This window comes from Chanos chanos, chromosome 7, assembly GCF_902362185.1.
Source record: "Chanos chanos chromosome 7, fChaCha1.1, whole genome shotgun sequence".
In the NCBI taxonomy this organism is placed as follows: Eukaryota; Metazoa; Chordata; class Actinopteri; order Gonorynchiformes; family Chanidae; genus Chanos; species Chanos chanos.
In genome coordinates this window covers 27,382,739-27,405,489 of record NC_044501.1, presented here as the reverse complement: position 1 = coordinate 27,405,489, position 22,751 = coordinate 27,382,739, and the positions used below count along the sequence as shown (strand labels likewise).

Genomic DNA, 22,751 nt, shown 5'->3' with positions numbered 1-22,751 from the left:
TTGGTTAATTGAGGCAGATTGGGCGCATTGTTTGTAAGAATGGAGCATTTCTTAGAAGGATGTTCTTCAGGTTTTACTCCGATGATTTGCATACACACGCAGGGGTGTTTTTTTTAGAGGATTCCCTGAGGAGGACTCGGCCTGCCGTGCTAATCACTGCTCGTTCTGTCACTCTGGTACTGAACCCCATGTGTCCTTAAGCTAACCCCAGACCCTAACATAGGCTTCATTCAAAACGCGTTATCTGCATACCTTTGCCTGCACAGAAAAGAAACCGGTAAACCCCCGATAGTTAAAGGTTTACATGCGGATTGAGGAATAAGTGAAAATGTAGAGTTTTGAAAAAGTTTGAACAGAGGTGTGATTTTAGCCTAAATGTAAACCTGCTTTTTTCACTTGCTATTATAGATCATCACTTGGCTTCATTGATATGTGTAAAACACTGGTTATGGGGGGTTTTTGCTTATTATTATTGCTTACTATTGCTATTAAACTGTTTAAGTTTTGACATTTAAGAGCCCATTTAAAGCTGTTTTTGACCATGTATATGACATGATTTCCTAACAGGTATTTACTTTCCATATATGTTTAAAGGATACTGTAGATGCCATTCTGCAGTCAAGAGTAAAAACTGACATGAAAAGTAAATGATAATCAGCAACTAATGTCCATTTTCAAATTCATCTCATTCCCATGTCTGTTCCCTCTTTCCTCATTTTTCGTACATGTTGATTTTGGTGACTCTTTGGACAGTCTCCCTTGTCCTACAGACGAGTTTTGTGGAAATCAAACTGTGGATTCATGTGGATTAGGTATGGAAATGACAGGATAGTTCTCTAGGTTAGCCATGGGTAGGTCATTTAGGTCCAAAAGTTGATCTGAATTTTTTTAAAACATTGTTGTCATTTAAAACAGCATTTAATTGTTTTTTTTTTGTAAGATTTTGCTGAAGAATATCATTGCTAGATTGTATTCCCGATTGTTTCTTGATTAAGGGTTTCCCCGGCAGTCAGCAAAAAATCCTGTCCCGGAATTGCTTACATTGTCCAACACGTTATCAGACAGACTATCATATACATCTTTGAAGAAAACCTAGCTGGAGTTTAATTCGGAAGCCCAGGTGAAGGACTTGGTTTTTAGAACAATTCCCTCTAACATGCAGAAAGTGTTTACGTTGGCCGAAGAAAAATGTTATCGGTGCATCTGGTTCCCGTCCAATGAAAACGCCTCTCTGGGTTATCCCGAGCTCTTCGGCCTGTTCAGCTCTCTCTCTCTCTCTCTCTCTCTCCCTCTCTGTATCTCTCTCTCTCTCTCTCTCTCTCTCTGTCTCTCCCTCTTTGTATCTCTCTGTCATTTGACTGGATTTATGCTCCTGCTCACTCAGGTAAATGTGGCCAGGCGTAAGCAGCTGACTGCATGTGACAGGCTCCACATCTCGTCCTGTTCCTCCCATAAGTCTTCTCTGACCTCTGCCTGGGGTTGTGACCCCTTTTGTGTGTGTGTGGTGTTGTGAAATTGATGCTTGCACTGGGCTGGCGATGGAGAACTGGAGGAAGGGGGTTTGTCCTGACCGAATCTGGACTCTCCTCTCCAGGTTCACAGGGCAGCTCTAGTCCACATAAGAACTGTGGTTTTACTGTGTATGTTTGACTGGGTATGTCATTCTGAATTTTTGGATTGGTCAACCATGTTTGGCTGGTCTTCAGTTAAAGCACTGCTGAAATATACAATGTGTTCAGATCTGGTTAGTTGGGAGAATTACTTAAATATAATGCGGGACTGTCTTTGTTAGCCAGTTGGCCCTCTTGGTTTGATTGATATAGTTTCCAAGTTTCTTGGTTTTGTTTTTTATTTTCATGGATGAAAAAGAAAAAGACGTTGAGAATGAATGACCAGAAGCTGTGAAGATCAAACACCTTCTAAAATGCCTATGGAGATTGAACAGTCATTTGATTGGATGTCCTGTGATTTTTTGCTAAGTTTTTGGACACCGTTACAGTGGTCTGTTGGTGTCAGTTCTTAAACGAGAACCTTCCTTGTCACAAACCAATAACGTGGCCAGGACATAGCCCATAAGACAGCTCAGCCCAGTAGAACATCTTTGGACTTTGTAACTGTAATACTGATATAATGATAGGTATGACGCTTCTTGGTGCCAGTTTTCATAGACACAAAGGTGTAGAGCAGTCATTAAGATAAAAAGATTAACAGCATAAACAGCTGCTTGTATTCTCTTTCTTTATAGAAATATGTCTGCTTAACAATTAGTGTTGCTAACAAGAGTTTGTTGCTATGGTATTATTCAGCCTAACAGTCATGTGCGGTGCCATCAAATTCTATTAGTTGAATTTCCTTTTTTTTTTTTCTTCTTTGTCTTTTTCTTTTTTTTTTTAAGGATGAATCTTAGCTAATTTTTTTTTATCTGTCTTCTCTTTTAAAATGTACAACACTCAGACACACAAAAACAAATCAAAAAGAATCCATCATATCCCTGCTGCAGATGGCTGCTCCCCACCTTGGCGTGTTCTCACGCTTCTCGCTAAATCTCACCTGTGTCCACACACACACACACACACACACACACAACACACGCACAACACACGCACAGGGAGACAGATGCATTCACACCCCACTCCAACCTATTTGCCTTGCCTTTCAGCAGGGATAGTGTTAATCCGGCGTTGATTTGCATATAGCCTCATGTTTGTTTTCGCCCTGTCGTGTCATTTCTTTGCCATGCCTGCGCAAGGGATTTAAGGGGACTAACACATGCACTCTTTGTCAGCAGGCAGCTGCCCCCCTGTGGCCTGTGCCAAGTTGGCAAGGTGAGGGGCAGAACGGGATTCTCCTTTCGCTTTGTTTTCTTTACGCCTCCAGTTGCCCCGTGGCACAGCCCCACGGCTCCTAGTGTGGGAACTCTTCGTGAGAGAGCATCTCGAAGTGAGTCACAGATCACACTGGATAGCCACGGAAGAGACACGAACACGTATAGGAAACACAGGAGAACCTACACAAAACAGTGCCTAATCTACAGGCGTAGAGAACAATGGTTTGGTCTTTAGGGACCATTGACAAATTGCAGGGAGCCACACTGCTCTCCACCTCTCTGTCTGCAGCCCATCTTCTGTCCTCTCTCTCTCTTTCGCTCTCTCTCTCTCTCTTTCTTTCTCTCTCTCTCTTTCTCTCTCTCTCTCTCTGATACACATATTCTGCTTTTCCATAAGCGTACATATGTGACCAGGTCTCTTGTTGCCCCCTCACAGGACACGACCACTATTGAAAAAATGTCCCACTTCATGCAGGAGACGTGAGTACTAATCACTTTCCTTTTTGTTCTAGCACCTTCCTAATGAATAGAGCTGTCATGAGAGCAGAGTATTGTGTTGTTCAGCATGCACTGAATCTACACATACAATATCCCGTGTGTTGGTGACTACAGATTAGAAATGCGCTAGTCCAAAACAATTTTATTGTTAACGTGTCTTTTAATTGATGAAGGTAGGCAGATGAATCTGGGAGCAGGCATATAAAAATATCTTTCTGTCTATCTATCTATCTATCTATCTATCTATCTATCTATCTATCTATCTATCTATCTATCTATCTATCTATCTATCTATCTGTCTGTCTGTAATAAAATCTGTTTTTCTTTATCTTGCTTTCTTTTCTTTTCTTTTCTTTGTTTTTCTTTGTTTCTCTCCTGCAGGGGGTCGCAGAGGCCGTGGCAGCAGACGTTGGCGGAGGTGTTTGGAACTCACTGGAAGATTCTGTGGTTCCTGCCGTTCCGAAACCGCCATCCTCTACGGCGGAGCTTTGGCTCCAGATCCCACGTGTAGACAGATCAAGGAGGAGGAGGAGGAGAAACTCACTCTCTGTCCTTCCCTCTCTTCCTTTCTCCAAACGTAAAGATCGAACTGAAAACACTCCTTTGTGAACCAGTGTCGTCTACAGATCAGTGGAATGCAGGTTCCTGGCGGAGCAGGTTCCCTGGTGCAGAGGGCTCATAAAGTTCTTTGCTTTTAAATCTTCCATAACCGTTAAAAAAAGGACTGGTTCACCGCTTAGCTGCTCAACAGCCTGGAAAAGCTGAAGACAACATGCAGTCAATTTTAAAAAATTTTTTTGGTGTTGTTTTGGTGTATAATGGCATCGTGCTGGGTAATGGAGGGATGACAATGAAGATGCTGCCCCTTCTGCCTCATTGTGTCGAGGTTTGTAGCCTTGCTGTTGGTTAAAGAGAGGAAGTGAGCTGAGTAGACCGATTCGTTACCAGGGTAACCCGTATTGGCTGGGATCTGCGCTCTATCTCTCCCTCCTGTGCTGTGCACTGTTTCTGGCGGTTTTGGCTGGTTGGAGGAGGGGGGGGTAGTGGGGTATGGGGTGGGAGGGGGTGCTATTTTGTCTGGCTCTCCAGGACGCAAGCGTTGATGGCTCCCAGGTCGAGCCATGACCTCTGGCAAGAGCTGTGAAGACAGGGACCAGATCCAAAGCCGCCACTTTCAGACACACAGGGACACACACACACACACACACACACTGTTTATCTCTCTGTCTTACACACACACACACACACACACAAACACACACACGCGCGCACACATACACCATGCACACCAGTACACAGGGTCATACTGACTTGTGAGGACCATCCTGCCAAATGCCATCTCTCGCAGCTGACATTAATTTTCACATTAGCTTTGATTTATTTTTGGTTTTCAGGTTGTTTGTGCCTTTTTAAAGAACATACTTTTTATGTTTGTTTGTCTTTTTTTGTTTACTTTTTAATCTGACGTTCTTTGTAAATTTCTTATATATAATTTATTTTTTGCCACCAAAAGTCAGTCAGACACTGATACCGATCTCTCTCTTCCAACATTTTCATATTTTGAAAATGTTTTCTACAGTGTGACTCTTTTGGGGGGGGGGGGGGGGGGGGGGGGGATTATATGATAATCATGGGCACTGGAGATTTTACAAATCAGCACTTAATCAGTCTACCAAATGATCACACCGTTTTTTCTGCCATAATGCCATACTTTTCTTTTTTTGTTTTTGTTTTTTTTTTAACGCTAAAATCCTCCTTGCTCTATCCCAAGGCAAAACACAGATTTGCCAAATATGTTGGAAACCAGATAAGGGGCAATATTTAATAATCATATTTAATAATCAGCCTTAGCTTTAAGACATTAGAATAAAGCCGACATCCATCTTGAGGTGACTGTTTAACTACAGTTCTATACTACTGGTACTCTTTTTAAAAACATGAAGAACGTAACAAAACTGAGTTGACTTACTCTAAGTTTTATGCTACTATTTCACCATCTACCGTCGTCTTGACCAGTGAGACTGATAACGATGTGTTGGTGGTTTTGTTAGAATTGACCACGTTTGTATGTAAATATTTTAAAAAATAAAAAAAAAACCTTTTAAGTGCCTCTTTAAAATAGTTTTCTCTGTAGGATTCAGAGAGACCCTTTTTTCCGTAGTGACCAAAGCCAACCGCAGTTGCTTGCCAGTATCTGTTAATTTCATAGCTAGGGTAAAATTCTTGACAACACTGTCAGTTTGTGTTTCGGCCTCAGTCATTTTTAGACAAACAGTCATATTTGTGGTGAAAATTGTCTTATTTTTTTGTCCCTTGTGTCTTTTATCAAGTGATAGCGTATTGGGGAAGTATCCGCTGAAATATTTGTCATGATTTCTGACATGAATTTGAGATGCACTTGATGTTTAGACTTACACATACAAGTCTTGGTTAATGGGTGAACTTTGATGTCATCATCAGCTCCCCCACATTTCTAGGTTCTAGAATCGAAAATCGTACACTAATTAAATATTATAGTGGAACATGTACTGAAGGATCCCTGGAGAATGTTTGGACTAATGTAAGAAGAAAAAATGCTTGCACGTTTACAGTTTTTTGTTTACAGTTTTTTGTTTGTTTGTTTTGGGGTTGTTGGGTTTTCTTCTTTTTTTTTTCATTTTTTGTGTTTTGGTCACATGACTTGACATGAAGTAGAGCCCAGATCAACGAACTTTGTTTTTTTTTGTTTTTTTTTAATATTCTCGTTCATTTTATACAGCTTGAATGTGTTTTAATGTTTTAGATTCCATATGTTCGTATTTTGTGCGCATGAAATGGAAGTTTGGATTTTGTGCGTGTGAAGTGTGTCAGTTATGGCTTTTCTCATTTTTTTTTAAAAATGGTAATGGTGTTTGTTTTGAAAACTGTTGCTATTGGGTTATTATTGGGAAAATGTAAAGGTTTACTAGTCCGAGAATCTTTAAATCTGTTTCTGACGGCAACAGATAGCATTAGCTGTCAGCAGTCTTCATCTGTTTACACTCCTCTCTCTCTCTCTCTCTCTCTCTCTCTCTCTCTCTCTGTCACTCCATTTTGCCTTTGACTCCTTTGTGAATGTATCCCTAGTTCTCCTACTCTCCCAATAACCACTCCTGTTTCATTAACGGAGCTTTATGATTGGTTGGTTCAAATGCCGGTTCTGCATTACACGCTGAATACCAGTTCCTTGCTGTGATAATCTTGTTTCATATCTAGTGTACCAAAGCATTTTAGCACATAAAGTAGCTGCTCTGTAGTGTCATGCATACACTTTTTCCCATAACCAAACAGTAAGACTTGCATTACCCTGGTGGATGAGCTGAGTGAGGTTATGACAGGACCAGTGGTTGTGTGCATCAGAGCGTATTCATCATATTAGACTTTTACATTACAACACATTTGAGGCTAGAAATAGTGTTATATTATTGTTTAAGTCTTGTAAAAAAACAAAAACAAACTACACCTCGTGCGAAGGACTCAGTTACTTTATCAAAAAACACTGCCTGCCCTCATGGACTGCAGAAAGCACTACCTGTAAACCTTTAACTCCAGGTCTACATCAAGACCTCTAATTTTATTCAGGTGTAAAACAAATGTAAATATTGTTTATTTTGGGGTGTGTCTGCCTTTAAATCAGTCTGCTTGTCTCAAATCAAATGGTATATCTTTACTTTATGATGAGGGAAATCGAAAGTATAATATATATATACAAACTGTTATTAATTCAGATGTAATTCTTTTTTTAAAATAAACTGTTATACACGTTGCAAAAGAGAATGTTTGTGTTTGTGAGCGACTACCTTTATCTTGGTAGGGCTCTGTTGTTTAAAGCTTTTTTCTCATTGGTTGGGACGGTGGAACAGTTGTTGACGTCATTTGAAACAACCTCTTTTAGAGAACGGACTCATTTGTTGTCAAAGAGCCGAAGGTCCAAGGTCGCCTCTCCATTTGTTTCTCTTTAATAAAGAGTTTCCCGGCAGTTTTAAATCATGCCCATATGTGACACAGTCTGTCCTGTCCATCACCGTACAGGGTTATTTTCACAGGCTTACACAAATAAAGCTTCACGGACTCTCTCTTCCATCCAACCTGGAGGACACATGGAATCTTTGTGCTTCCCCGAGAACTCAGATCAGATCGTCTTCACAGACTGATGGCTAGGCCCGCCCATCATCTTCTATAATTATAAGTTCTTGTCTTCATCATGAAACCTACGTACTATAATTTTTTGCAGAGGTCCAGAAGAATCCTCAGCTGTGTTTGGTCCAACGATGATTACATAATGTCATGAAGGAGGCTAATATCTTCTCTTCAAAAACAGTCAGCAATAGATGTTGCTTTTTTGTGCTTTGTGTGTGTGGCATTGCATCACAGGTATACTAAGAAGGACAAAGTGAAACGTGGTTGTGTATGCTGTTTAAAAAAAAAAAAGAATATTTCTGAAATACAAAAGGCACGGATGAGTGCTGGCTCTCATTTTAGAATAACGCCAGTACCTCAGGACATTTCGGTAGACTTTTGTCCTACCGTGGGCTACCCTAAGTCAGGACAGACCTGATTCTGTTAGAGGATTAGTTGAAGAGTGCAAATGTCAACCTGAAAGGTGGCGGAGAACATTGGTTTTGACTTGGCTGGAACAGTTTGGGTAATGGGCTTTCGTAACCTCAATCTCTTTACACAAAGTCATTTTGAGTTCCTCATGTACAAAAGCCAACACGTGGCACAGGTTTGGTCAGTTACAGCTGAAAGGGGTGATCAGGAATTGAATCAAAAGATGAACAGATGTCCACTGGAAATTGAAATCACGTGTATCTTATTTTGTCACCATTGTCCTTACTCTGTTTGACTGACTCCAGACCTGTTAACTTTTGGCTGAAGCCAAACCCAGCGTACATGGATCGACAGGCCAAGGGCCAAGCAACAAAGAGAAGAGTTGAATCCAACAGAATCGTCTTGGGGTGGAGAATAAAGGCACTGTCTCGTGGGTTCCCCTGGACCGGAGTGAAGAACCAATGTCCAAACTGAGAGTACACACGGAATGACCGACTGCTCATAAAACCGAGACAACCAATGAAACCAGTCAGTACATTCTTCAGTTCGACAGATCCACAACCCTGTGCCAGTGTTTATTTATGGACAGGTTGGTTGGTTTGACCAGTGGCATCGCTGATGTTCGCAAAGCCCCTAGCAATATGTGCATGAGTTAAGGTTAGGCATATGCCAACTCTTTAGGTACCAGAGCCTCCCGCTGTGTCAGACCTGGTGTGAATATCTTCTCCTGTGTGAGGGCGTGTGCCAACATTGGCTTCGCTTTTTGTTTCATAAAAAAAGGGACACAATCTGTGATCCTTTGACCTTAACAAATTACACACCTCACGTATCCAATATGTCTACCCTCACAGCACGTTTGTCTTTTTTAAACAAATTTTGTCGCTGTTTGAGCAAGGTTAGTCGAAATTATGAAGATCCCACATGCTACTTAATAACATGCGTTGACGCAAACCCTCCTCAACCTTTGGTTGGGGTAGTCTTTTGGCCGAGCGAGGATCGGAGTTCATTTTCCCTCTAGGAGCGGGTGACCGCGTTGGCATGGCTTTGGGACGTGAGGTCTGGTGGCACAACCTCTCAGCATGCGACAGTGGTGGCTGGCGCCCAGCCACGGGCCCCCCCGTGTGCCTGCCTTTGTTTATCCTTCCCTGGTGTGTGTCAGGGCCTCTGTGGCGATAGGCATAGTGCCAGGCAAAGGCAAGGTGTAATCGTTAAACGTCTGCCTATCCAAACGCCTAATTGTGGGCTTTGAGTCATACGAGAGGTGCTGATGGCCTCTAGTCTATTTAAGCAGCATTAGGGAAAAAAAAACACACACACACACACACACATGCTGTCCGGTGAGATTAGCTTTACCTCCTTTAGAGCTCTGACAGCAGGCCAACGCAGCCAACAACGCAAACTTGACTGCTGTGTTTTTGTATTGGAGAAAGCCACTGAATAATAAAACAGTCTTCTACGGTACGTAGTTGTGCTGAAAGCTCAGTAAAACGCTTTAAAATAAATAAATAAAAAACAGCCTTCATGAGTGTTTTGTCAACGAGACTCACAACCGAGACAACCAGCGAAGAGAGTCAGAGCATATAGCTACTACTGCCTAGATCTGAATCCATATAGAGGGATATTACACGTGCTTTATTAGACCTTCATAAAGCTTGACTCAGTGTTATATTATCCATCACTACATGAGCAATGTGACCAGATCTATGTACATCTCTCGGCTCTCCCCTTAACTGCCACAGATGTGAGAAAGTAAGAAAAACTTTTGCTGGTCCTTGGCCGATAGGATGTGTATTTTTCCTTGAGATAAATGGTATCTGGACCAGTTTGAGCTAGGAGGTAAACATGAAGAGAAGTAAGAGTTAAAAAAAAGAAAAGGAGAAGAAAATGGAGACACCAGACAAGAAGTACAGGGTTAAGTTATAACCTTGCGAGCTAGTTAGAGTCCAGTGTCTATCATCAACATCTATAAAATATATTATAATATATAAAGCAAACCAGATACAAATAAAGTATTATCAAACAAACTCTCCTGCTGGTATGGTTACCAGCTGCTTATTCCGGTGGCCGTAGAGACGAGCGGTTGCCACCATGGTGCCCCAGTTTCCATGGAGATGTACAGTATGGCTCCTGTTTGTCATGGCCCTGGTCTTACTAAGCTCATTGTTCCACAGGAAGCTCTGTTACTTGAGTCCTGAATTGGATGACTTCTGGTCTAGGCCGTTCTCTACGGACCACCTGAAAACTGACTACTTTAGAATCGGGTTACGAGTTTCTAATCCAGCCAAGAATTCGACCCGCAGTTCTCTCGCTAACTGTGCAGTGTTCGTTTTGACATAGAAAACTTTTTTTGGATCAACTTTCTCGGTCTCTTAACTCACTAAAACTTAACAAACCAAACAACAAAACATAATCAACATATTAAATATAACGTTAAGGAAATGTGCTTAATGTTTTTTGGTTTTGTTTTGAAGGTATGTTAGTATGTAAATAAATTTTCCATATGACTTAATAAGCATTTCACTCTATATCTCGTTGCTATTAACTGACGGTCATTTTGATTGATCTGTGTGTCTGGAGCTGTTCTTTAGTCGGCTGAGCATAAAGAGGAGACTTGAGGAAGGATAAACTGAACTTCGATGAGAGGAAAGGCTAGACTTTTATCTTGGGCAGTCACTGTATTTTATACAATGTCTCTCCAGTGAAGTCCAACAAAGAGGTCCTTATGTAAGTCCCCTCAGCTGGCATGCCTGATACAGCGGCAGCAGAGATGGTAGCAAGGAGAGAGAGAGAGAGAGAGAGAGAGAGAGAGAGAGAGGGAGAGAGAGAGCGAGAGAGAGAAAGACTGGTTGGTGAGGGGGGATAAAGGACAATTCATAAGAGAAACAGTGTGTGTATGGTTGTGTGTGTGTGTGTGTGTGTGTGTATGTGTGCATGTGTGCATATGTGTGTGTTGGCTGCACTGTACTCGACAGTAAAATCTGGACCAGGTCAAATCAGTTTAACTGACTTTGCCATGTTTTATAGGCTTTACCCGGCTTCATTAAGCATTTTATCTGACATGTTGTACGGTACGTCCCTCACACTGGCTTTAATATTCTCCACTGCTTTGACTGAAATGATGTGAGCAGGGCCTGTGTTAATATTTCCCCATGTAAATATTCAAAGACCATGCACTCTCAAGAGGAAAGAAAACTCAATGTGATAAAAATTCCCAAAACACACCACCCAAGTGGCTTGTCTTGATTGATGAGAACCACACCCAATCAGAACATCTGTTCCTACACACCACTGCGGCAGTCAGTCATTCACAGTAACTTGTGTGGACCTTTGGAAGAGTCCCCGTGCCCCCCTCCCACCCCCGCCCCCCGCCCCTGCCCTGTCTTCACCTCTGGCACGGTCGGATGCCTCCTGCCCTGGTGCTGTCCAAACTCGGCAGGGGGGGTCTGTTCACGGGCTCGGCGTGTGTCCTGCACGTGAAAGAAGACCCCTGTCATTTCTGACGGGACTCCTGCCGATCCCTTTCTTCACTTGAGTGACAGCAGTGTGTGTGTGTGTGCTTGTGTGTGTGTGTATACACCTCCCAGGAGCTGGGATTGAAACGTCGCCCAGGCCATGAGAGAGAGAGAGAGAGAAAGAGAGAGAGAGAGAGAGAGAGAGAGAGAGCAGTCTTGGCCAAGAGTTAAGACCCCATAGTGGTAACCATCTCACCAAGATAATCTGTGAGGGAATCCAGGCCTCTGAAAATGTATATGACATGCTCTCTGCAATTCGCAAAAATAAATAAATAAATAAACCGGTGAGAAAGACTGCTAAAGGCTGCAGTGGGTCCTTAGATCAAGACATTTTCAAACAGTTGATAAGAGGTATTTAAAAAAAAATGAAAATGAAAAAAAAAGGGCTTGAAAAACAATTCAGCAATATCTTTTGTCATGTTCAGTTTTGAAAAGTTGTGGTTATACTCTGAATGTGAGATGGGTTACAGCAAAAGACTTTTAAAAACTATGTGTGTGCTAGTTGTATACACAGGTAACTGCCAAAATAAAAGAAATACTTGAGTAAAGGAGGGCTACAGTTAATGCTTAGTTAATTAGACAATTGACATCACAACTTGCTTAGAGTCATGTATAAAAATGCCACACAGAACCAGCTGTCCATTGTTTTTGAATCCACAGTTAGCTGAATTTTGAAATAGGGTTTTCATTGGTTAGTTAAATGATTATGAAATCTGCCCCATCTCAGTCACCAGAGTCGCATCCGTGATGGTATTTTCAACAAAGATCCACAAAACTCCACAGAATGGAATTCTTCTCTGAAAATCGTTGCCGCATCTCCTCAGTGGAGCTCCAGACACTGGCGGAATCTGTGCTATGGTGCACTGGGACTGTCCTGGTGGATTGTGGTGACCCATTACCCTGCAAGATACATGAATAACAGACGTGAGTCTGTGCATGTATGCATGTATGACCGCGTTTGCATTTACTCATTAATGGTTTGTTGGATAAACTCTCATTGTCCCATTGAAGAGGTAGCCTTTCAATCATATTTCATTCATTCTAATTTATCAAATCCATATGCGTATTTTTAATATTAATGATTTCACAGCTATGGTTAAATTTTTTTTTTTAAAATACCAATTAAAAAATAAAGACTTGAAAATGAAAGAAAATTAGATATAAAATCATGTTTTGCAAGACGGCTGGAAAAACAAACAACAAAAAATAATATGTGCATTTTTTCCCCATTGGGTTATTCATTCAGAAAGTTGGGCACCAATTTGAAATGTGTGAAATATGTGCAATTTGTTCCCTCGTGCTGTATGTGACGTCCTCAGCGCACACCCCGTAGAATATATAGAGACTCCTATTATGTAAAGAGTTAATTACCCTCCACTACCCTCTTACCCCGGCCCAGCGCCCCCCCCCAACCCCCCTCCCCCATCCTAAAGCAGATGTCTTTCTCTTTGACAGACTGACAGGTGGTCATTTGTGTGCAACTTTGTCCTTCTAACTAATCATGACAGTGGATTTTGTAATTAAACAATTTAACCGAGATTGCCAGATTTATATGCCTCCACGCAATGTGACTGACAGATTTTCATCCTTAACTTTACGTTTTGATGCCTCTCATGCACCATATCTCTTATTAAATGTATATAAATGTTTAACCCCCCTGACCATTAAATGAGACGTTCCAGCGTTAATTACATTTGTAGTGTATTTGAATATTAAATACTGAAATATGTTGCATTTTCCCCCATAGGGCTGGCTTTGCTCAGTAAACTGTCCTAATTAAACAAAATGGCCACCTGTTATTGTCCTAAGATTGGACATCTGGCTAAACAAAAGAGGGAATTATGGGAATAAAACATAATGGAGGGGCCTTGAGGAGTAATATCTAGGATGATATCCATTTTTACGCATCTATTAGTGCTATGATTGGTGGTATTACAGTCCAAAAGCGGCTCTTTGCTCCTGTTCAATTCCGCCCAGCACTAGACTGGGATTAGATGCAAACCAGAACATCTCTGGACATTGTTAATCGTCAATTAGTCACAGACAAGCGCTCTTATTTTTCTAATTATCAAGCCTCACGCTCCATATGGGTCTAGCTGAATCCAAGACTATGTGGCGAACACACATTCAAAGACATGACTGAGTCCTTACTAACCCTGTGAAGACCTCCAAAACCACAACCACATGTTTGTCAGATTTAAATCACTAACTATCCCCAAACAGAATGCATGTCCTAAACGAAATTCATTACGCATTCAAAACATAATTACGATGAACACAACTGCACCTGGTACTTGACCGCACCACGTGGGTGGAGTCCTTACTCGCACTACATGTCCTGCCAAAAAAAGGTTAAAAGAAGTAAACCGTAAGATCAGTGGAGCTGGTGTAAATAATTAATTAAATTTATTCGTGGCTTTGGATAAAAACAAATACAAAAAGGAAACGGTAAGACACAACCTTTGGATCTTCAGAAACTTTAAGTTCAGATCCACAGTGGACGTGATGAAGCCCCAAATCTCTAAAAGGTTGTAGTTCATTTGTATGCGTTAAAAAAGCATGAGCCTCTTTTAATGAGTGTTTGCTCTGAAGCTGGTGTCAGCTGGACATGAATGACTCACCATTTCTTGTCCATTCAAGTGATCGATTAACCTATTGATTTTTCTCCCCCCCTCCACTTCTGTCCTGTAAATCTCACTGCACTTTGCCAAAAAGAGAAGAAATCCTATTAAAACTGGAGTCAGAGAAAATTGTCCTAATCCAATCAAGTCGAGAAAATTTATTGATCTCGGGGGACAAATCAATAAAGTGTGTGTTAGTGATGCTCACTAGAAAAGTCCATGTGGAAAAAACAATTGCTTATCCCCACCTCCCACCACCCATTCACTTTGTTCCTGTGAAAATAACAGAAAAACTGAGACAGGTCCAGTACCTTGGCATAACAATAAAAAAAGTTATATATATCTCTTGATCTGTATTATTCTCAATTGCCAATTAATCAAAGTCAGTTGAAAGAGGGAGGAGCGAAAAGAAAAGTTAAAGCTAAGAATGAAAAGAGAACCAGTTTTACTAAACAGTCATGTGGTATGATGACTCAACGAACCTCACCTAATTTATAGCTCGATGCACAATGAAAAAGTTGAGAAAAATTAAAGTCATAAAGCAGTCAGGGCTGAACAGTCACTTTTCTCCAACTGTCTATTAAGCGCCACCATCTCCTGGAAGCTGCCGGATTTCAGATTTGACACACAGAACGCTCTCACACAATCCCACAATTCACGTGGAGGGGAAACAGCTGGTCTGTCGAGCATTTCAGCGAGGAGGTGGAGGCGAGGAATGCGCCTTTCGGAGGGAAAAGGTCACCATAGGTTACAAAGAGAGCACCAAACGGACCCACAAAGCTAGCTTTCACGCCGCTGTTATGCTGTGGGATAAAGGTTGATGTGTTAATCTCCGAAATGTCACAAAGAAAAAAAAAACAACGAAAAAAACCAAAACATGACTGCTGTTGTTTGTCAGGGACATACATTTCAATGAAGGTTTAATGGTGGAGTGTGGGAAGAAAGCATGCCTGGTAGGGTTAAGATTTATGCTAATGCTAACAGTGGAGAACTTGGTTAGGCTCCAGTATTTCATCCCTCCAGTATTTCAGAGTTTTGCTTAGGAAGAGACTTTGCAGTTCTGCAAATACTCTGTTTTGATGGGTAGAGGAAAAATAAATAACAACAACAACAAAAAAACAAAGGCAATTACAGTGACATCATAAAGTGAGCATTTTAACCTTAAATGCAGATACTGGAAAAGGAAAAGAAAATTCTAGTTTATTTTGTAAATTCCACAAACACAACAGGGTAGTTTGGAAAAAAATGGCGAGAAACTACTCAGTGAGGACCAAAATAACAGACAAAGTTGTTTTTTTTTTTTTCTTCCGGGGGTCAGGGCACACTCAGAAGGTCCCCACCAAGAATCATAACATTAACTTACAGTTCTACTCTGGATCCACTAGATCACTCATCATGACTATCATTCTGTCAGGGATTTCCTCTAAGAGTCTTCAGTTTTAGCTGTGCTAAGTTTATTATACTGACAATGCTGTGTTAAGGCTATCACTGTTGGCCAGAATATTTGAGTCCAAAAAGTTTTAAAAAATCTGATTTTGATCTGTCTTTTGTTCTCACAGAAATGTTTTAAAACAAATCTGTGTAGTCTGACTGAGTGTTTCCATCAATTTACTTTGATTTATCACGTCTTCAGAGCCCACACTCCTCCATGGTAGAGAGAGAAGAATAAATATTTTTAAATGATACAATTTCTTCATATAGTCTTTTGCAGACATAGACAACAATTCATTATCTGACTACATTTTGCTACATGCTGATAAATGTATTCCTTGTCATCAACTGTCTTATCAAATCTGATTCCTTGTAGCTCTCTAAAACACTCTCAACATAACACCTGGCCTGGAAACTGAGTTATTTAGAACTACTGTTGACTCAGTTTTTCATATTAGGTCTACCTCCTCAAGTCCATCTAACGGATCTTGTTTACAGGGTCTTTCTGACCAGGAATGCATCACAGTTCTCCGACTCCACTCATCACTTTACCAGAACACAAATTGTTAAATGAAAGTTTGCACCTGCAGTTTCCACAGTCCTGCTCAAGGAATAACAATACCCTTGACCTTTAAGATCGCCCGTTGAAACACCTGATTCAAATCATGAGCTAATTTCTTAGCACTGGATTTGCAGGGGCAGGTATGTTAGATAAAGAGAAGAACTAAACCCTGCGGAGCTGCGGGCCTCGGTTACTAAGGGTTTCTATCCCAATAAGGGAAGTTCTGAATTTTCAAACTGTAGTTACAGTTTCTGTAGTTATCCTAGTTCCGTCCATCCAAACACTCTGGTTTTTGAAAACCATACATATAGGGTTTTACAGAGTATTGCGTCTGGTAATTGCTGAGTGTCATGAGTAGTTAGGAGACTTTTAAGGATTCGATCTACCGATCTGCAACGAAATAAGTTGAAAAAAAAAAGCCACATTACATGACCCAAAGACAAACAACATCCAATTACGACTTGATCCATCCTTAAACTGAATAATTGTTTAAGGGCTCGTAAAACTGTTAAAATATCTAATGGCCGTCTGTGCGTCAGAGCGCGCAGATGGTTAGATCCTTAAGAATCGGATCTTCAGAGGAAATGGGAAACAGCCAAACTTTAACGGAAGGCTTACCAGTTGGACGCTAAAACCAAGGTTTCGTATAGGTTAATGTATTAAGTGGATGGAAGAGCTGAACACCTGTACAGTTCACTCAGAGTGCTAAAAAAGCGCCAGTAGACGGGATAAGACCGAGAAAGCGATTTGGTTCAACAGAAAGCGCATGCCAAAAAACGGCTGAGCTGCTAATCCAGCCACAGCAGCGCTCAAATCCTTTTTCAGCGAATAGTCTTCTAGATCATGTCTTCTCTCACTTTAGTAAACCTCTTTGTATATGATAAGCCAGAGTAATTCTGCCTAATGCAAAGACAACAAGACACACTTGCGTTACATGAGAAAACAGCTGTTGTAATTCTTACATGCCTTTGTAATTTCTAACATCTATCTAACTGTGACTAACCTTCGTTTCTCTTCATCCTCCCTGAGTTCAAGAACCGTGATAGGATTTTGTTAGGGGCCAAACCGATCGAGAATTTTTGGTGGTCTTTTAACAACAGAGCAATAGAACATTGTTATGATTTTGGTGTGTTTTTAGATGTTTGGACCTTTGATGAATTCTGTTGTAAATAGAGGCTGCCATTAAAAAAAAAAGAGTAAAACATTTATCATGGAAATCTGGTTATTTTGAGTATTGAAGTGACAGTACCAGGATGGTTAGACACTAAGAGAATGTTTGGTTTGTCTAGTCCTCTTGTTCTCCCATGTTCTCCTGTGAGTGTAAATATGAACAACAGTTAATATGTTCTATCATCCTTAAAATGTCTGGCCATGATATACTCAGTACATATAGTAGCTAGTTAGCTACCTAGACAGATGAATCAATTAATAGATGGATACACCGATTATAGTCCCCAAAAGAAGAAAACAACATAATGTGTCATTGGTATTAGAACTGTTATTACCCTTTAGAACTGCTTCAAAGCTGCTTAGCGATAGATTTCATGACTGTTTGGAACTCCACAGGGACATCAGGACATCTTTCATTCCTAAGTAATTCCGAAATTCCATTATTCAGTGTTTTGTTAATGGTGGTGGAAAACATTGTCTTGGGAACTATTCTAGAGTCACCTATGCAAGATCGTTTGAGTTGAGATCTGATGAGTGAGACAGCCAAAGCATAGGGTTTATGTCATTTTAATGTTCATCAATTCAGTAATCACTTAGGTCCTGTGGATAGTGCATCGTCATCCAGGAAGTGGCCACTAACGTCAAGACGGAAATATTCTATCGGATATCTTCCTTCCGAGCATTTGAGCAAATATATACACCTGCAAGACACACTTCACACCATTATACAGGGACCAGAAACATCCGCTCTCTGTAGAAAACACACGTTTGGATGTTTTTTGGCATGCATCACACATACACTCTCTGTTCTTCTTTTATTTTGTACCATGTCTTTTGACTTGCCTCTGAAACCAAAATGTGGGTGTCTGGTGGTGTCCCTCCACGTCAGCATTGCCTTAGCCACAACTTATTATGAAATGTTACCAAAATAAGTTGTGTTCATAATGGAAGCTCCTGCCAATGTGTTGTATCAATCTCCCAATCTTTCAAAGTCACTGATGTCTCTTCCTCTAGCTGTGGTAATCAAAATAATTTGAGGTCGTGCCTGCCCAGGATTTTTACACAGGACACTCAGCATGATGGGATGGTCAGTGCTTAATTAACTCGGGAACCCCTCCCCCCTACACACACACACACACACACACACACACACACACAGACAATTTACTCAAGCGTTTCCTTTATTTTGGCAGTTAATTGTACATACAAATAAGTTTTCATAACAGGGCTTCTAGAGTAGGAAAACATCTGTTGTAATAAGCTTGTAGTGTAATGTGAGATAATAAAGTCCTCAGTGAAGATTAATGAACATATGAACACAGTACGATATCTTGAATATTTGGAGATGAGAGAAGAGGAATTTAATAGTTATGGCTATGAATGCCTTCCTAGACTAAATAAGCCTGTGTCTACAGAGGCTTAGTTGCCTTTGAAAATAGATGAAAATTTTTCCTCATATAATTGAATGAAACTTCTTGGTCCTTTATTAGTATTTTGCCCTGCCAGACAGACAGGTACAAGTGGTACTTTACATGTTTTTTTCATTTTTCATTTTCTTTTCCTGGTAAACATTAACGTCTTCCAAAACCAGTTGATCTACACCCTTAATACTGCCTGTAGTACCCAGATCTTTGCCTTTTATTAAGGTTATTCATGTATTCTCTGACAGTAACTCAGCACCAACAACAACAACAACAGCAAAACAAATTCACTGATTTTGACATTTGACTGTTTTCTTGCATTTGGGGGTTAATCATGTTCTTTGCTGTATTTATTAAGCAATTTGCCTTAACCTGTTCTTACAGCAGCAGCGTAAGCAGTCATTTCGGTTTTTTTTGTTTTGTTTTTTTAAATCACATAGATGGTTAATAATGTGCTGAGTTACCGACCACTTGAAGGCAATATATTTTTAGAACCGTTTCACTGGTTTTCATGTCATAGCATGACCAAAAAATACATTTGTTAAAATGTTACAACTGTTTCAAAACAACCAAAAAAAACATCACCTTTGTCAGCATGTCTTTTTGACTGAAACACATAACAGATAACAATTTAATCATTATACTTTTACATTAAAAGTGACAGAACAGCATAAAGACACAACACTGAATAGTAAGTTACATTACTTGCATTACACCTGAGCTCCATCTGTAAGAGTGTTGATTCTCCCGCGGTGAGAAGTCCTGCTGTAAACGTGCTGCTGACTCTTTAAGTTCTTTAAGTTGAGTTTCTCTGTGTGTATGTAGTTACACAATTCTTTCTGTAGGACTGGAAGCATTTACTAACTACTGAATGAACAGACGCAAGCTACCTGTGTGTGTTTCTCTTGCTCTCTTTCTCTCTCTCTCTCTTTCTCTCTCTCTCTCTCTCTGTGATATGTGAACCGTGCATGGCTCTTGTGTTCGTGAAACTCCCCGGCCTTTGTTTGAAGAAATGAATTCCTATTTGGGCCTGCTCTCATCAGCATGGCTTTTTTTTTTTTTTTGAAAAGGGTTGGTTGTTTTGGGTAGGGGGGGGGGGGGGGGTTAAATGTGTATGTGTGTTGTTATGAGGTGGGGTGTGGTGAACCGGACTGGAGGGGGGAAGGAGGGATGGGGGGTGGGGACAAACCCACGGGTCGAGTCAGAACAATATACAACAGACTAAGAATGCAAATAAAACTTCAGAGCCAGAGCCGACCCCCCCCCCCCCCCCCCAAACCCAACCCCACCCCCCCCTAAGTTGGCTAGCGACCCACTCGCAGGACTCCTTAGTGCACCACAAAAGAATGATGCTCCTGTTCTTTGCTGCAGCTTAAAGAATTAAAACCCTACTGAACAGGGTGTGCATGTGTGTGTGTGTGTGTGAGTGAGTGTGTGTGTATTTGAGTGAGGTGGGGTGGTGTGTGTATGCATGAGGGACACTGATCCTCATCCTGGTCATTACAGCAGCAACAGCGGCAGTGAGGTTGGAGTCCCTCTCTCTCTCTCTCTCTCTCTCTGCCTCTCTCGCTCTCTCTCTCTCTCTCTCTCCCTTTTTTCCCATGATGCCGTGTGATGAGGCTTGGCCTGCATGGGGCTGAAGGCAGGAGAGTGCGGTGGATGTTTGATTAACTGTCTTATCTCGGACCCGAACTCTGTTTTATGACTACTGCTGACAGAAAAATGACTGGCAGAGTAGCACATGGCTCCGTCAAATGGCAGCTTTGCTATGACATGTCAGCCAGGACCTGGTGGATGGTAAGTGTGTGAATGTATTTTTTCTCTCTCTCTCTCCTCTTTTTTTTCTTCTCGTCACCCAATTTAGGAGCACCGTAACTCCTCCTTCAATGTAGGGTATTGCTTGTGTTTCGATAGTTGAAGAGAGGTGAAGTGCTGTGGTGTGTTTGCTGAGCTTTTCTAAGTTCTTTTGGTGTTTTACATGTGTTGTATATTATTTATTTTGTTTCAATTACAACATTTTTTTTTGAGCTGAGGCATTTGAGCAATTTTTGCGTAAATATTTCAGAGATCATTTGAACTAATTCTGTCTCCCTTTCTTTTCTGCATCATAAATAATATTGTTTATGTAGTTGAGAATGTGAGTTGGTAAAGTGGTCACGGATGCCCCTGGCCGTGGTGGTTTAGGGTTATGGTCAGGAGGCAAGGGGGGGTGGCTGATCTCTTTCCCAGGTCAGGGGGTCAGTGTGCTAGTGTGATTGAGGGTGTTGTATCGCGACAAATCACCCACTCACTTCCAAAGTAGCCACGTGCACACTCCTGTGCCAGGAGGGAAGTCAAACTGCTGCTGATTAGAGCTCCACTTGACAAACTAAAAAGCCCTAATGAGAGAAAGAGAGCACGAAACACACACACACACAGAGAGAGAGAGAGAGAGAGAGAGAGAGAGAGAAAGGAAAGCACATCATACAGCTAAGATTCTAAGATTTTCTTACAACTTTAAAAAGTAGCCTAAAAGATTTCGACTTCTTTTAGGCTGTATTTCACAAATTTATGAGCAGCTCTGTCGTCAACTTACCAGCTCTTGTTGCTTCAAAAAGGGCAACACTGACATTCAAGCCTTCTGCGAGATCTCAGTGTCTCTCGTGTACACTAATAAACATTTTTTCTCAGAGTTAGTATATTTGCCTGACAATAGGCTCTTGTCTTGTCTGGGTGACTGAATGAAGCCATGGCTGACTCTATTTCCAGAATGAATATTAATCTCATTGCAAGGGTTGGGAGCCGTTTTTTTTTTCGTCCTTCTCTTTCCTTTCCTCCTGCTGTCGGTCCTGTGTACTGCTACGTCTGTCGATGCTCATCTAAATGGTTATCACGTAAGTCCTGCGGAATTAGACGAGCGTGGGATAAAGTTTGAAGGTGCACTGTTTTTTTTTTTCTGAGAGTCTTCTGTGTTCTGCTCCTTTCATTTCTGTCTGACCCTCCGGCATTTGCTGACTGGAGACCTCAGATGATTTTTGTGGTTGAGGTCGAGGTCGAGGTCGTCTGACCTTAAATAAGAGTTGTTTCCCCCTCCCCTAATTTCCTTGTAATGACTGTTATACCAGCGTAACCTGTGAAATCAAAACTTTATAGAATGCGAGTGTTCAAATTCATGTTGTTTAATGCCCCTGTAACAGAGAACTGTAAAAGATAAACTCTCTCTGAATGATATTTTTTTTCATCGTTAGCATTGATAATCATTTTTGCAAGTCATGATACTCCATTCATTTTAGAATTTGTATCACTGGGTTTGTTCTGTTTTGTTTTAATGTTGCATTAATGGAAATATAATTAATTATAATCAAATATAATTTAACATTATCTGATTCCCACTGTGAGAATGCCTCCTTAATTATGAAGTACAGTTAATTCAGTTAATAGAAGAAGAAGAACGGTGCATAAAGAATACTAACAAACAGCAATGGCGTAAACCTGTTTGCAGCCAAAATGAAATTACATAAGGTTTGTAAGACTAATTTTACACTGCTGTCCACTGTAATATGTTTGCAGTCACATAAGAAATTACATGTTATAACACTGGCTTATTATCCCTTTAAAATGTTTTGAATAGCACATACATGCAAAATATAAATTCCATCTAAATTCCATGATTGATTTAGAAGCAAAGACAAGCCACAAATTGTCACATGTATCTATATATACATATCTACATCTGTCTATATGTTGTGTGTGTGTGTGTGTGTGTAAACCTAAAGACATTTTATTGTACATTTAAAAAACTTCAGCACATCATCACCTCGCCTGATTATGTAGCAGTCCTCGTTCAAAAACATCGACGAATCTTCTAGCAATGTGATGAGTATTGTATGCGTTTTCGGAGACTACGTTTACAAACATTCAAGGGTATATTATGAGCAAATCATTTTTTTTTTTCTAAATGGTTTTTATAGTTTTCAGGAGAGCGGAGGACAAGTTTAGAGAATGAGAGAAACCTGCGTGTGGATAAATGGTGAGTGACATTGCCCGCTAACATAACAGGTCATTTAAGGACTCGCCCCTTAGCCAGGGCTTCCGGCCGGTCAAGTTTATCTCCAGAGCGGTCACAGACAATTCGGGGAGGGAGGGCGAATAGTATACCAA

At 40.8% G+C, this 22,751-nt stretch overlaps 1 protein-coding gene across 1 annotated transcript in view; it reads left to right on the top strand.

The window, feature by feature from the left end:
• zdhhc21 (zDHHC palmitoyltransferase 21) overlaps positions 1-3,836 on the top strand; it is a 22,783-nt gene extending 18,947 nt beyond the window's left edge. The window contains exons 8-9 of the mRNA XM_030780859.1: positions 3,264-3,307; positions 3,707-3,836. Of these exons, the coding sequence (XP_030636719.1) occupies positions 3,264-3,307; positions 3,707-3,836 (174 nt within the window). The remainder of the gene's footprint in view (positions 1-3,263; positions 3,308-3,706) is intronic.
• The last annotated feature ends 18,915 nt before the right edge of the window (positions 3,837-22,751 follow it).